We start from the raw sequence: 15,971 nt of genomic DNA on the forward strand, positions 1-15,971 counted from the left end.
GACAGAGAGACGCACATGAGCCAATGTCACAGCTAATTGTTAAAGTCGTAAAGCGCATGCGCCGCGATTGCTCAAAGATAGACAGGGGCTTGACTTTTAAGGTAGTAAAAGTGTATTAATTAAGCCATAATTGAGATAATCCTCGCTTTCGTCGTAGCAAAAGGCTCGTTAAGCCAAGATCATGATTTTTTTCTCCTTGTTTAACTCCTTAATTAACTCGATCTCGCTGATATTCATTGTTAAAGGCGAAACAAGATTTTTTCTCCCCGTTTTTTTCCACTCCGGTCTTTCCTCCGTTTTTCTCTGTACGAAGAAAAACATTCGATCACCCACGTCTCGAATGACACATACAAGGCTTCCGAGGCTGAATCTGCAAATCCATTAATGTTAAACGAATTAGGTGACACTTTTTTTGCGGCTTCACTGAATACGGGTCAATTATTTATCTCTACTATAGATTTTCGCATCGAACTGCTGCTTCGAATGGCAGTTTTATTTTTTTATCCAATCAATAGTTCGACGAAAAACGAGTCGTTGAGTTTTTTTCTTCAATTTATCAACGCGTTCGATCAGCTCGATTAATCCGTGATAAATCGATTATTTTCACAAATTCATTGATTGGTGGGCTTGGCATGTGGCAGGCGTGTGCTTATAAAATGGATTTTTAACCGTACAAAATGGATTTTCCAACGGTATTCCTGGATTTTTATATCGATGACTGAAATTCGGCCTAAAAAAAAGAAAACAAATGCTGGACATTCAATTCCGCAAAGTTGGATGAAGTGGTTGAATGCTCGACGAGATGACAAAATTCTTTGTACGATTCGATGGAAATTTCGGTTGAATATTGAAAAGTTATAAAAAATTGGCACCTGATGTAAGCAGCTGGAAAATCTGTTAATTTATTTTCTTACTTTGCTAATGAATCATAAAAGGTTTTACAGATTCAACACTTTTGTTGATTTTTTTCCAGTGAATTTTACAATATTTACACGAGCCTTCGATGCTGCAGTATGTTTTGATTGGTACGGACAAAGGACGAACGACGTACGTTGTGTACGAATATTTCATTTTAGAATATAACGCATTGCGTTGATGCGAAGAAGCTCGATCGGTTTCTTCATATTTTTGTGTAGTGTCTAATTCACAATGAGGATCGATACCTTTGGAAAAATAATCGATTTCGATCGATTTATATTTTTTAAAAACTCTATCTTCGAACGAAACCCACCAAAGAATAAAAAAAAATCCCTCGATTTCGAACTCGAAAGAATTTTATATGAAATTTATGAGAAACGTTATAAAACGTTTGTGAAATTTTTTTTTATGAGAACCAAAGCATTTTTGGATTGCCTGCAATTGTATAATTTTGCAAATTCAACACGTTCGAAATTGAGGGAAAAGGATTTAAAAATTCCCTCCACCTGGTAGAAAATATTTCGTATTTTGGTTCAGTCTTCTTCGAACTTTTGTGAATATGCTCGTAATGATAAGCTCTCCGAGGTTCGATAAAGCCTAATCCGTGTCACTCGAATCCAAGTCGAACAATTCCATATCGTCAGTAATTGATTTAGAAATCCAAACCTCGATCGAACCGTCCCACTAAATCAGAAATATTTCTATGCGTTATTGTTAATTATTCTAATCAGTAATCATAGTTTAAAGATTAATTTCTACTTTGAAGATCCTTTGAATTTTCCCTATTTTTTCCACTCACCGAAGTCAGGACGAGGTGCGGATGGTACGGGTGCCAGCTAACGTCTCTTATGCACGCCGCATGGCCTCGGAGACAGGCAACTTCTTTCCCAGACAGAACATCGTAAACTTGAAAGAAAAAAAAACTCAATAGAAATTGGGAAATTCATTTTTGGGAACAATTTCAACGATTCTTCCACGATTTCCGACATAATTTGTGATCTGAAGAAATAATTGAGTTCCATGAGGATGAAGACTCACTAAAAACGTTGCCATCAGCAGATCCTGTGTAAATATATCTTTGCCCTGTGGTCGCAAGGGGCGAGAAACGACAGCGTATTAAAGTTTGTAGAACCGAGTGGCCTCGATACGTCATAATGCTGGTGTCGCCTTCGAGCAAACTCGTAGCTTTTGATACTGAAAAAATGAAAGAATTCTGGGTTATTAAACGTATTTTATGAACAGGAATGGACTTTTGTCGTTGTTTGTGATTCTTTCATGATCTTTCAATAATCGACTCGAGGGTTCTTATTTTTTTGGGCACCGATACTGTAGGAAATACAATGTGAATAATTTTGTCGTTTTTACAATTTTTAGTACAATATTATCATTCATTCACATTGCGAAGGGACTTGTTGCCATCGATAATCCCAATCTTGACTGTCAACCGCGATGCGTGTATTTTTTTCGCCTTCCGCATTCGAAAACGCCCGCATGTCCCATAATTTGATCGTTTGATCTTTGCTGTTGGTGATCAAATGTCGTCCATCGCCCCTCGAATCGATGTACGTTATTCCAGCCCTATGACCCGCGAGAACACCTACTGGTTGAGGATTCGAATCGTGCAATATTCTTCTGTCCCACACCTTGAAAAATCGCGAAATAAATTTGCGAGAAAAAGTTGTTTTAGATCCAGAATATTTTATTTTCCAAATTCTATCAAGTTCTCCCTAGAAGAAGAAGCATTTTAGGGAAAATATTGTTTTTGAATTTATTCACCTTGCATAATCCATCGTCACCACCGCTGAAGAGAATTTGTGATGTGTTGTCAGCGAATGTAACAGCGTTCGCGTCTCTCGAATGTGCTTTTATCTGAATGAATGTTGAAAAAATTGCCATAAAAGTTGTCCTTATTTTGGAAAGTATGCAAGAAATAATGGAAGCTGGAATTTGTATTCAATGCTGAGAAAAAAGTACAACCAACCCGCAAAGTACGCTGATGCTCCTTGAGATCGTAAACGTAAAGATGACCATCGTTCGCACTTCCGATTATTTCGTTACCGTCGTTCGAGAATACCAAAGAAAATATACAAAATCTACGATCGGGAGGATACAGCCAGAGAGCGTCTTGGAGTCTCGGATCTCCGTAAATTGAGCACATGTAGACTGAAAATTAAAATTTTTTCAAATAAACGAAAATTTAGTGTGGGTTCTGCTCATGAATTAAAAGGAATACTCACGGCACTCTGACCAACTGGAATAAACTATGCATCTTCCGTCTGGACTGAAGGCAGTGTCTAGAATACTTGAACCAACGTCACGGGCTGGAATTATTTTGAAAGCATCCAGCACACCGTTTACTGTGTAGTAAAGCCGCAGAAGCTTATCTGTAATAATGAATGTTTGGGGATATTAAACTGGCCAGTCGATTGAGTTGATTAATCAATCTCAATTGACAAAATTATTCCATTTATATCGATGACAAAATATTCAATTTTTATTTAAACAATATTGATCGATAGGAGGAATATTGATACTTGTCACGTCATAGATTATACTTAACGATGCATAAATTATCTCTTATTTTTTCCAACACTGGAACAATGATTTTTACTTTACCTTGCGTTGCGGAAAGAAAAATTGTACCATCCTCTGAATAAGAGCCACAAAACACTTTGTAATGGTAGTTGAGACCTCGGTTTTTAATGTTCGGTAGATAATAATTGTTTATTCTGCATCTTTGTCCTCTTGTAAATGGTGGGCCTATGATTCGTTTCTGTATCATTGACGTTACCGATATATTTTCGTTACTGTCTTTCTCAACATATCCGCAAGCCAATTTTGTCTCCAAAGACAATTCGCTTTTCTGTTAATAGGAAAACAAACGTTGAGAACAAAAATGAGCAAGAAAACGAATAGTTATTTAAAAAAACGAAATAATGGATTATTCAATGAATATTGATTAAAAATATGGGTCAATTAATCAGCTGAAGTTTTTGGATAATAGATAAAACGTGAGAGAATGTGGAAACTTTTTGTTACATATATTTGCCTATTTTTTGTTAACCTCAAAACAGTCTTAAAAAGGTGTACAACTGGAATAAACTCATTTCATTCGACGTAGAACTCTTTATTGTTTTTCGTATTTTTTCTTTGTTATAAACGAAAACTACGAAACAGGAATTGTTTTGAATTTCGTTACGGGTCATTGACACATGAACGATCAGCTGATTCGGCCGTATAGCACGATACCACTTTGTTGATGCGTGATTTGCCGACCAGCGTGTCTTCACAATACAATTTCGGAATTGGTATGGATAAGAAAAAACAGATTTGTTGTGGGTTTGTTAAAACAAATGAGAACTTTGAAAAAAAATTCAAAAATCGATTTGCAGGAATCGTTTCTCATAAACATGAAAAATTCGTCAGGTTTTCAGCACGCGTCAAATGATTGGAATCGCGATGGGAATACACAGAATAATCATTCTTTATTTCTTAAATATTCTTTGGCAATACTTACATCGATTCTTGATGTGTCGGGTACCGTTTCTTTATAAGATCTGAGTCTTCGAGGCATGTTTTCATCAAAATTCAGATTGTTGAATTCGTACATCCGATATTTCTGCGAACATTAAAATGTAAACTGCGAAAAATGAAAGCGATTCTGTCTACTTTCACACTTGTTCACGAGATTTAAACGGAAGATAAATATTCCATTTCATAACGAAACTTTACGAACTGATTGAAATGATTGAAACTACCCCCCAAGCTCCACAACCTCCGTTAGTGTGTTCCGGGATTCCTCAAAATAATCAATTGGTTCCATATTTTGCGATTAAATTATTATCTTTATTCTTATTCAAAAAATCCAACACAGAGACGCAGTTTTCGGCACCTACTTTTGATTTGTGAAAGCGACGGCGGTTACCGTCGACAAAATGTTTTGGTGAAATTTCACGGAATAATATCATGGAGGAATTTAGCAAAAAACTTTGATATATATATTTGTGAGCAAGGAAGTTGGTTAGTTACCGTCTGTCGGTATCATACTCATCGAGTAATTTTTATCGGCCGAACAAGATAGCTGAATTTCGCACAAACAATAAGCAACCCGAGACTCTACCGGGTCTCTTGACACACGACACACGACAAAGTTTGGGAGCGAATGCGACATGCGACGTATGTCTCGATGCTGAGTATGCCGAGTTCCTGAAGCACGATAAATATTCATTTTTCAATCGAACTTTCCTCAATAATTTCCTCCAACATTGACAGTAGTATATTTGATTTCTTCATTGCTGCGTTTTCATGTCAAATAATTGTTCGATTTGGTGATGCGGGTATATGTATACATATATATGCAAAGTTTCGCAAAACTCGAAGGTTATTTTCTTAACTGTTTCAACTCGAAAGTTTCTATCACAGTAAATCCTCACGAATATTCATCATTACGAAGTTTGTGAAACGACTCGAAATGCTAGAGTTTCGATCAATTTTTCGAACAATGGAAAAGTATGTGTTTCTGGAATAGCGTTTGTGTTTATTTTCTCGCATTATTTTTGTTTCGATATACGAAGATTCTGCACGAATCGAGTATAAAACGAGATAAGAAAAGCATCGAGGATCCTCGAGATGTGTACAGTTCCGGAGATACATCTACGTATATGGATATTTGCGATATATATTTATTATATTGAGAGCGTGCAATCCCCATGCTCGCAACCTTGGCCCGAATCCGCCATAAGCGATGGGGATATGGTGTGTACGTTGTTAGGGTGGGCGCGCGAGGTGGTGAGAGTATAGTTTCCCAGGATTCTGTATGAGCAGTGAAAAGAGAGTGGGACATTTGGAGCCGCAGGACAGCCGGGGATTCGATAGTATCTTCGGTTCCCCCTGAATCCTATTAATCTACGATCAGACAAAGTTTGACGTCTCAGCGAGTGTTTCAATCCTATTTTTCGTCGAGTGTGCCCAATAAACCGATAGCAGACAAAAGTTTGTTTTATCTGAGTAGAAGATCTACTGTCATTTTCGTAATTAAATGAAAAGGCCCGAGGGACCGATGGGACGAAATTTTTGTGTGTGAAGCAACGAAATATAAATTTCTTCAAGTTTTACGAAAAGTTTGAAAAAAACCTCAATTCTTTCGGGTCTTTTCGTCTAGAATTTCAGCGTTATAGCTCGCCTCGTGAAATTTCGAGAGCACATAGAACAACTCGTGCGTAAACGTCTGTGAAAGGGAAGCGCGGGAGCTCGGCGGAGGAGATCAAAAGGGTAAGAAACAGTGGAAAGTATAAAAAGGTGAATCCCGAAGGAAGCTGATTTCGCTTTGAGTATCTCGAGCGTCGGTTTATCCGTCAGAGAGAAGCGTCGTTGTTAAGAGGGCTGCGAGTGTATTTATTGTGCATAAAAGCGAGTGGGATGGTTTAAAAGGGATTTTGAAAAATCATGCAACGTAACCACGAGGTAGTTTATCGATGAAAGACTGCGAGGACGGAGCGCAAGGGGGCAGGGGGGGGGATTGGGGGTCAGGGGTATCGCTGAGGCCGGTGGGAGGTGGTTTTATGGGGAAATGAGTGAGAAGGGAGATTGTTAGTGAGAATTTGAGGCAGGTAAAGTGTGTCAAGGGCGAGGTTGGCCTTGGCCCGTAAAATTAGCGAGGAATTAGGGAAATCGGGAAGCTCGGAGAGCCTCAGGCCTAACGGAGCAGACGCATTGGCATGTAAACGACGGTGGCCTCGGGGAGGGGGGAGTCGCGGACAGAAAGCGGAGTCCGGGGGGCGGGGGGGGGGGGGGGGGGCAGAAATATGAAAATATCGGTGTTCGCCTCGGCTGCTGCTCGGCCGTCGAGTCCTCGCTCGAAAAATCGCGAGTGTCCGAAGATCGAAGGATTGAAACGAGAGAGAGAGAGAGAGTTTCGGAAGGTTTCGGCGACGGGGCTGCTTGCCTGGGGTATTGACGCTGCTGCCGGTTGACAGGAGAGCCAGCGGGAAGAGCCCCTAGCCAAAGCTCTACCTGCAGCCCAGACCTATATAATATCCCAGGCAGGCCTATACCCTGGCCAAGCGGACGCCTGCGCTTTTTCGCGTGCCCGTTCTCCTCTCTCGCTCGTTATTCCCGCGCGAGCCCAAGCCCGAGCGTGTGGGGCCTCTCGGAGGCGCGGAGGCTTCGAAAGCTCCGAGGATTTGGCCACCGGAGGGAGCGCTCCGCGTCCTTATGGAACTCGCTGGCCGGCCGGAGCGCGCGTACGTCGCCAAGGGCCGTGTCGAGCTCCGTCCTCGGACGCGCTCGGCGGTGCCGCTTGCCTCGGAGGCGCACAGGGATAGGGAAAGTACGAGGGCGCCCGGCGGCGGATCAAACTCCCGGAGAATAAAAAGACCGCCAGCCGCCGCGGCGAGCCGACCGAGAGGGGCGACTTCGCCCCCTCCAGCTCCGCATTCGAGCCCCCGCCAGCGCCACATCCTCCTTCCAGGCTCCACTCGACACCCCCGGAGAGGGAATCCGACCCGGTGGGGCGCTCCTTCGCTCAGGGGAAACTCGACGCTTCCATGCAACCCTCCGCAACACCGTCCGGACCTCCCCCTCCCCCGAGCCCTACCTACGCTCCTGTTTACAGCGCTCACAACAGCACCACTCGGTCTCGAACGCTTTCCCGACTCAGTGTCGCGATACCAGCCGGTGCTGCACGCCACACGATCCACGCTTACACCCGCCCGGCAATCACGCTTATACCCGCGCCCTCCGCCTCCTCCACCGCCCCGAACTCTCAATTTTTCATCGTGATTGACGCTCACACCGGAATAACGATCTCGCGGGAGACGCACTCACCTCGCTATTTAACTCCGCGCGAGGGCAGATCGAGACTCCGGCAAATGCCGCAACAGGTGAGTCCCTTTTAGCCTCTTTGTTGCCACGTCGCCGGACGCGTTGTTCGAACGGCCTCTCTTTCGCTAAATGTACTCCCGCGAACTCCTTCACCCTCGCAATCCTTCCCAGCGGAATCCGGCCACGCGCTCCTCGCTCGGCGCGCCTCGGTTTTTCACCCTCATCAACTCCGAGGCTCTTTTTTTCTCCGGCGGCTTTCCCGAGCCTCGGAACTCCAGGTTTTCACGCTCCACTGTTGTCGAAGACGTTTTTCACGCTCGGCGAATGCATTCGCGCTTACTCGAAGTAAACTCCTCCAGCGCAACAACGTCGGGACGAATCGATTCGCACTTTGTTTACAAACCCACAGAACGATGAATTCGCGGTTGCGTCCTCCCCCGTGCAAACCCCCGGAGAGTCGGCCGCGATAACAAAGTTATTTGTACGCACGAATATTGCACGGAGCAACACTCCCGGGGAGACGGCAGTGTGGAGAACGAAATAAAGGAATGCGGGGAGGAGTGAAAGAGCGAGCTCTCCGGGCCGGTCATCGTCGAGGTTTTCTCCAGGATATTTTGCCTCGAAAAACCCTCCCGAGCGCCAAATCCGATCTCTTATGCACCTCGAAAGCGTCAATAAAAAAGCGCTTGTGGGTCAACCGCGGGGTCAATTAATCAAATTAGTGGCTGGTACAAAAGCGGCGGGGAGTCTCTTTGAAAGAGGAGTCAACGCGTCCGTACGCGGCGCCTCTAATTGCGGTGTATTTTCACCGCAGATCGTAGCTCCGGGCGACGTATCTCAAACTTTCGATATCCCCGATCGGCTTTTTTCGCTTTCCGATATTGAAAAATTCGACAAAACGAAGCTTAAGATGAACGTTGCCGTTTCGAAGCTCCTGCGATTAATCGCGTGCGCGGCGACGAGCCTTTTTACACGGCAACGTTCGTGTTCGAACAAGCAGCGATTTGTCGCGCTCGGGAACACTGAAAAATGCATTACTATCGACAGCTTTATAATAAATTAACAAGAATTTATTGACGTCTATAAATAAACTGAAGTTTTGCCGAAGATAAATATAAACAGGGGGGGGAGGAGCGAACGAGCGAGCATTGTTTCCACGATCGATCGCCACCCCGATGAATAATTCACTATTTGTACACGTCCCATTGGATTGCCCATTGAAAGTGAATTCCGAACTCGAGCGAGTTTACCTCCCCGAAAGGATTAAATTGAGAGGCGAACACCGGAAAATGTCGAGGGTAGAGCAACTTTTAAACGCGCCTTCGATTTTTCTCTTTTTCCGTTCTCTCTCTCTCTGGATGCACTTTCTTGTTCTCTTCCGGGCGTTTGCTCAATTTGTGTTGCAAATAGGATTCCGTTGGATAATGCATTCAAACTCTCGGAAGCTGGGCGCAGCTACGATTTCCTTTGGTAAACGCTCGCGGGCTGTCGTGGAGCGAGAGCTTAAAAACCCCTCGGATTTGCTGGACCCGGTGCTGGTGGCGAGTCGAACGGCGTTAATCGACGTGGGGAGCTCCCCGGGAACTCCGCGGGAGCCGAACTTTGCATTATTTTGAAGCAGCGTCCGCTGTGCGCGCTCGCGCTTTCTGGGATAAATTAATCGAGTTTTACGAGCGATCGAAACGTCCCTGAGTGCTCGTGAAACGTTCCGTGCTCACAAGTTTTCCAGCGCTCTTCGAATCGCCCACTTTTTTGCCAACCACCGGATTGCCAATGCCGCTTCCTCGACGTTTATTTTCCGAGGGAACGAAGGGTCGTAGTTGCTCGATGAAAACTTCATGAGAATTCACCGCGGTTACTTTTCCTCGTCGAATTCATCGCGACGCTCCCACGACGCGCCGAGTCCAGCACGAAGGGGAATCAGGGACGCTCCTCCTGACATAGCCTGGCGTGTACCAATCAATTTTGAGGATTCCCTCGACAGGGCAGTGTGTCAAGGTCCTCCGAGTCATGCGCCATTCCGCTCACTCCGGCCGCACTTTAACAATTTTTCTTTTTCCCTCGCATTTCGAGGACTTCGATTCTACTCCGCTCCATTTCCGGTTCGATTCGCCCTACAAACGTCTTCGTTTCTCTTGAGTATATTCCAACAGGACTGTTGTTTGGAGAAATTTCTCCTTTCCTCTGCAAACCTGAGAAGCTCGAAGCCAAACTTTGTTACAACTTCGATAAGAAAAATTTGAGGAGTCAAATTTTCGAAAAGTTTCAAGGAAACGGTTTTCGGGGGGGATCGTTTTGCAGGTTCCTCGAAATTCGAAATCTCGTTCGTCGAGAGAGCCAACGTTGTTTATAAACGCAAATATTGGATTCAGAAGCTATGGAAAAAAATGGCAATTTTATCCGCAAAGAGGCGCACGTTCGATGACGAGTTTGCTCGTGAATTCGGCGAAATTTCAAATCCGATTCGCCAGAAAGCCCATTTTCCTTCTGTCTCGTGCGCATCGGAGATAAAAAACGTGAGCAAACGGTGAAGAGTAAATTGAATTGATAATTCAGGAAGTGAGACAGGGAAAGGGTTTCGGAGGGAAGAGCGAACAGTATAGCCCGCAGTCGATCGTCCGTGCGGCGGATCTTCGTGCAATCGTGTGGCTCGAGATACGCGAGATGGAGAGCTGGAAACGTTCGAGCTGAGTCGATCGAGCGGGCGGTAGCCAGAGACGCGAAACCGTAAGGTTAATTGCGAGATTACAATGGGGAAAGGGGCGACGTTGAGAAGCCACCCGTGGCCCCCTATTTCCAATCTCGTACGGTTCTCCCTCGTGATAAAGCAGTCGCTAAACCACCCTTTCCTGTCTGGTGTGCCGTCGCAAGAAATAATGCTCGGTTCTCCTCGCTTCGATTCTCCATATTTCCTTCTTATTTCGCACCCTTTTTCTCGATCTTTTCTCCACAGTTTTCTGCGATACCCGACTCTCTTGAGCCTCCCCTCGACCTTTGAATCTTTTCATACTTTTCCTCTCCGACTCGGCGGCCATTCATTCTCTTTCTCGTTTCTTATTTTCCTTGCTGTCACGCACATATTTTTGCACTCGAAATCCTCCATCAAATGGGACAACTAGGCATGTCGGGTCGTTGAAAAAGGTCGCTTCGTTGAATCGAATCGAATCGAAGTACAACTAATCAATTTCGTAATAAATTTAGTCTCCCAGAGACGAGGGAGAATCGAGTGAATTTCAATGAAAAATTTAATAGAAACAGAGAAATTGAAAAACGAGTCAATTCATCGAATTTATATTTTTGAGACTGACTCGCGTGCTTTCATTCGTATAGTAGCTTCGCTTTTTGTTACGAAATTACTTGTCTTTTTTCTCGGTGGCATTACACCGATATAAACTTTCTTTCATGCAATAAAAATGTTCCCTCGGCTACGTGTATTTAAAGTATCGGACACAATCATTAACTAGTCAAGGCGAAGCATAAATTTTATCTTTTATGATATTTTTTTAGCTTTTGCTTCCTCATAGAGGAAGCTATGTGACGATGAAAATTTCTTTTTTTCCAGTTTTCACTGTCAATGTGCTCAAAATGTCCAAAAACATGAAAAAATCATATTTAGAAAAAATTTCCGGATGTGTGTGCGTGTGTGTGTTATGGCACTGCAAAATTCAAACACTTATAACTCAGAATTTGTCAGAATTTGAAAAAAAAATACGAATCCTACGACGTTTTGAAATTAAAAAAAAGGGTGTCGACGCTCCAACTTCCGGAAATTTTAAGATTTATTACTAATTTGTTTTTTTTATAAATAGATTATCATAATAGGAAGGTTGGTATTGAATTTGGGAAATATCGGTTGAGCGGTTTGAATATTATGATTTTTCGAATTTTACGAAAGTATGAGTTTTTCGAAAAATCCCCTTTAATTATTGGAAATTAATTTGGAAAGGTTAAAAGTCGCTGAATAAGTTAAAATTTTATTTAAAAAAAATGAAAAGTAACAAATTGCTTTCTCAAGCTTTTAGAACGATGCTTGAAGCTTGCTCTATGAGGAAGCCAAAATGAAAATATAGCACCTCATAGAGTAAGCTTCGAGCACCGTGCATCTTGACCATCTTGAGGAAGCAATTTGCGAAGAATGTTGATAAAATCAACACGAAGTAGTTGCTAACTTGACTGGTCACAGAACCGCCGAACTACTTTTTAATCAGTGGAAGAGGATCGATCTGAAAAATCAATCATTGGTCGGTCAGTAATCGATTCTTGGAAGATCCTTAGATTCGCATCCCCAGGAACAATGGTACCGAGGCCGCAGGCATGCGAGAAACCGATGAGTAATTTATCATCGTCGAGAGCGAAAGCAGTATGTTGCTGTCGGGGCCGCAACGTTGGAGCGGATTTCGTTTTTGTACTCGCGCGACGAGCTCGAGCTGCGGTCGCTCGTTCGGTTAAGAGAACCGAATGAGGATCGCGTCCGGATCGAGACGTTCGCTCGATAGTTCCTCGAGCAACGTTTTCCAGGAGGAAAAATACCCTGGCGCGGAAGCTGCTATCGGACGGTCCGGAAAATTCGAAGCCTGCGGATCCGCGAGGAGCGAGTCAAGTCGAGCCAGGGCGAGATGCGGGGGCGTCCATTTATCCTCATTTCCCATTCGCCGTATAAACACTCTCACGAAAGTTTGACCTCTCGCAGAAGATAAACTACTTAGTTTGTCGGTCCGGGTGGCGTGGGAACGCGTGGGAGTCGAGTGGAAGTCGAAGCGTTGGAATGAAAAAGTTTGGTTGCCAGGCCAGCGAGACCTCGCTGTTTTTAACGCTGCGCGTTATCAGCGAATTTCATAATTCGTTTGTACACCACATCGACATCGTTTCCAGCTCATTTTTTCCACACGCGAGAGCCCTCGAGGATCGACGCGCTGCGAGGCACGAGAGGAAGAGTTTATTCGATTCGGCGTGGGCCGAATGCCGATGGAGAAATCAACAAGTTCTCGTTCCTTATTCCGAAGTGCGAGTTTCCAAGGAAACCTTGGAAAATCTCATTTCACGTTATACATGGATTAGAAACGCGTGGGTCTTCGGCATGGGAGAAGCTCGTTGGTGCCCGAGCAGCGTTCCCAGCCCGTCCAATTAGAGCAATGTTGCGACGATAAAATCCAGGGAATTTCGTCGACAAATCTCCCCCGCGCGGGGTCTTTATTAATGAAAAATTCTTCATTGTCAACGGCGCCCGAAGGCGCTCAGCTTCGATCCCGAACGTTCTGTCACAAAGTCCTCCATATTTTCCACAGAACAATGCTTACGTACGGGGCGAGGATAGAAGCAGCTCGCAGGATGTGCTGTGCGTACGTGCACGGGATCGGGATACGCGCTATCTCCGGCGTTCGGCCTTGGCCAACCTGCGAAGTAAATGGGAAGCGAGCAGGAAAATCCATATCCTGGGCTGCTCGATACGCGGTATTTGTCTCTGCCTGCTCCCTTCGTTCGTCTCTCGACTCTCGGAGCATAAGTTTTCAAATGAAAAGGGCGAACGTTTATTTTCGCGTGTGAGCAGGTCGAAGGTCGGAGGCAGGGAGTCGTTCTTCGAGTTCGGATCGACTGCACTTTGATGGGACTTGGTATCGGGCGCGAAACTCTTCGAGCTCGAGGAGTTCTCGGTGTGCTTATGAACAAGTGGGCAGCGAGCGTCGCGGTCGGCAAAGTTCGTAGCGAGCGCGCGGCGGGGGCTGCACTGCGAGCCCGACTTTTGTCACATCCCATATTCATAAACTCAATCCTGGGCGAGTGCGGGACACGCTAAATTGGCTCCGAGCATTCCCTTTGCGATACTTCATTTCCCGAGGTTCGGGGAATCGCCCGGTGGCGAGGAGCCAAACGGAATCTCTCACGGCGCGGACCAGAACCGTATTAATGTGTAATATGATACTCGAGGGAGCAGCTTGTCCCCGGAATCTCATCAATTTTCGATACGCTCGGGCGTCCCTTTCAGAGCCGAACTTCTCTCCCTTACGACGTGTCATCGAGGCTCGAGTTGCTTCATCATTTAGGAGCCGGCTCAATTCCCATTCCCGGTGCGCGGACAAAATTTCCGAGGACTCGGCTCGATTCCTCATCGAAGTGTGGAGCTGCGATCGCGGAGAGTGAGCGAGTGCGCTTGCTTTTTCAAGTTCTTTTTACGGGCCGCTGGCTCCTCCGTGTTTTCCGTTTGCACGAGAGAGTCCATTTCTGTTTATCACAATCTTCGTCGCCTCATAAATTCTCATAACGTACCGAGACGACGAAAAGTAAAGAAGAAGAAGAAGAAGAAGAAGCAGCACCGGCTGAAGACGCTCGCGACGCCGTCGAGGGCTGGAGGGTGAAAAGCGAGCAAAGTATCGTCGGGCATCGGAGGCAGCAGGTGGAAGACGCCCGCTCTCCTCGTGCATCTGTGGACAGCGCCCGCCTTCGCGTTTCTTCTGATAACGGGCTGCTCGTCCGACGAGATAAAAAACGGCTCGAAACGTCCCGGGCTTATTTAAAGGAGAAGAGCAAATATTAGGGGCGTTTGCAGCGTCGATTTATAACCGCGCGCGCCCGTTACCGCGGGTCACGGTCCAAGGACATTTTCACGATCTACGCGCCTCTCGCTCCGCAGCTTCTCCCGGCGAGCCCGAGACGAATTACGATCCAATAACCGCTCCGTATCGACTGCTCGTAACTTTTACAAGTTTTTCCCGTCGTTGCATAATCTTTCGAGCCACTTAACTTCATAAAATACTGTTAAATAGGACGCAGCGTACGATAAACTTTAGCGCTACGAGCGAGCTCCTCTGCTTTTTTACCGCCGCAGTATTTGCCGAGTCATCCCCGCTCCGCTTTTCATCTGCCCCGGTGAAAGAAACTTTGTTTATTTTCTTCGGGATTAATTATTTTCAAATTGCGAGTTTCACCGGGAGCTCCGCGCACGCCTTTTTCCTTTTCTCTTCCGCACCCTCCCTCGTAAAAATATTTCATCGCGCAACGCCTCTTAATACCAAACGCAAAGAGATTCACCAATTTCCATTTCCTTTTCTCCCGCCCATTCATTCTCCGTCTTTGCTCAATGTTTTTTCGTCTCTCATTCCCACCTGCGTTACCGCGATGTAATTAATTTCGACGCGGACATCCCAACACACTTATTCTCCCTGATCTGTATCTACCCTCGAGATGGATGGATCGTACTGTCTGTCTTTGTGAGTATATGTTTTTTTTTTATTTTCCCTGAGCCTCCCTCACGCTTGACCGCCCTTCAACGCGTTTTTCCTTTCCTCGGCGCAGCAAAAACCACCATTTTCCTGAGAAAACACTTCCGAACGAAAACACCCGCTGTCCTCGATATAACGGCGGGATCAAATTCTCCCTATTTTTCGAATTAATCAAACATTTTTTGTGGAATCGACTCCTTTCGGGGCATTTTATCGGCGGAACAATCTTCTGTGCCACAAGACGTTACGTTTTTTTAGCCGAAAATATATGAAAAATTCATCGCAGGGGCCGAGAGACTTAACGAGAAACAAATAGCACAGTGATCGATCGTTTTTTATTATTCTTTAGACGAAATATGAATAAATTTGCATTCCAATTCGTACCAATGTGACGGAAATACCGGTGGGGGGGCTCGAATGATTTAACGAAACAGACCTTCGGACGGTTTTACTTCGAGTATATATTCGTCGCGCTCGATCGACGCGCCACATCAATTCGCGCCTACAAACGTTCCCGATGATTATTTATACGGTATTCAGAATTGGGCCGTTGGTGCGAGGCGGAGAAAGAGACGCGGGGAAAAATTGACTGAATTTTCTGTCGGCCTGAAAGTGCTGAAAGGAATCGAAGCAAGCTCGGGAGTTCCTTCGGGGATGGAGAGCCTCTCCCCAGGCAAAAGGAAGCCGCGTCGTCTCGCTTCATCCTCGAGCTCTTTGCCTCCTTTTCCCTTCTTTCGCTCTCGCTGAAAAAACCGAGCAAAGTTAGTTCGCTATTTATTATTTTCATCCCTCGTCGCTGTTCGAGAGTGAAGCAAGGAGCGTTTTTCGGAGACTCGGGCAGGCTCGAAAGGCGAAGCAAAACAATATTTCGGACGAGGCTCCCCGAGCCCTCGTCCCTCAACTGCGCCTTCGGAGAGGCACACGATTTCCCCAATTTTCCGGTGAGGCTCGCCAGCGAGGTCGCCCAATTTCGAGGATACAATTTCCCAGCGATTTTCCTCCTCGATGCACTCC

General features: G+C 45.3%; 2 protein-coding genes across 7 annotated transcripts in view; one reads left to right on the forward strand and one right to left on the reverse strand.

The window, feature by feature from the left end:
- Window positions 1–878: 878 nt before the first annotated feature.
- LOC122417602 (DDB1- and CUL4-associated factor 11) lies at window positions 879–4,881 on the reverse strand. The gene is made up of 10 exons (XM_043431247.1): window positions 4,815–4,881; window positions 4,436–4,537; window positions 3,535–3,781; window positions 3,156–3,302; window positions 2,900–3,081; window positions 2,695–2,787; window positions 2,315–2,561; window positions 1,957–2,112; window positions 1,718–1,824; window positions 879–1,602 (listed from the first exon to the last, which is right to left on the reverse strand). The coding sequence occupies exons 2-10, from the start codon at window positions 4,526–4,528 to the stop codon at window positions 1,516–1,518; spliced, it is 1,359 nt and encodes a 452-aa protein (XP_043287182.1). The 5' UTR covers window positions 4,529–4,537; window positions 4,815–4,881; the 3' UTR covers window positions 879–1,515.
- A 2,722-nt stretch (window positions 4,882–7,603) lies between these two features.
- The window catches only part of bma (SCY1-like protein bma), a 33,901-nt gene continuing 25,533 nt past the window's right edge, over window positions 7,604–15,971 (forward strand). For all 6 annotated transcript variants that reach the window (XM_043430334.1, XM_043430338.1, XM_043430335.1 and 3 more), the window contains exon 1: window positions 7,604–7,799. The gene's annotated coding sequence lies outside the window, so the exon portion shown is untranslated. The remainder of the gene's footprint in view (window positions 7,800–15,971) is intronic.

This window comes from Venturia canescens, chromosome 10 (assembly GCF_019457755.1).
Source record: "Venturia canescens isolate UGA chromosome 10, ASM1945775v1, whole genome shotgun sequence".
NCBI classification, from domain to species: Eukaryota; Metazoa; Arthropoda; class Insecta; order Hymenoptera; family Ichneumonidae; genus Venturia; species Venturia canescens.

Bases quoted from the DNA above. Each gene is read 5' to 3' on its own strand.
- LOC122417602 (XM_043431247.1), bottom strand. From the start codon at position 4,528: ATGTACGAATTCAACAATCTGAATTTTGATGAAAACATGCCTCGAAGA. The intron at 3,782-4,435 runs GTAAGTATTGCC...TCCTATTAACAG, and splicing joins CCGACACATCAAGAATCGAT to AAAAGCGAATTGTCTTTGGA. The intron at 3,082-3,155 runs GTGAGTATTCCT...TTTAATTTTCAG, and splicing joins TTCCAGTTGGTCAGAGTGCC to TCTACATGTGCTCAATTTAC.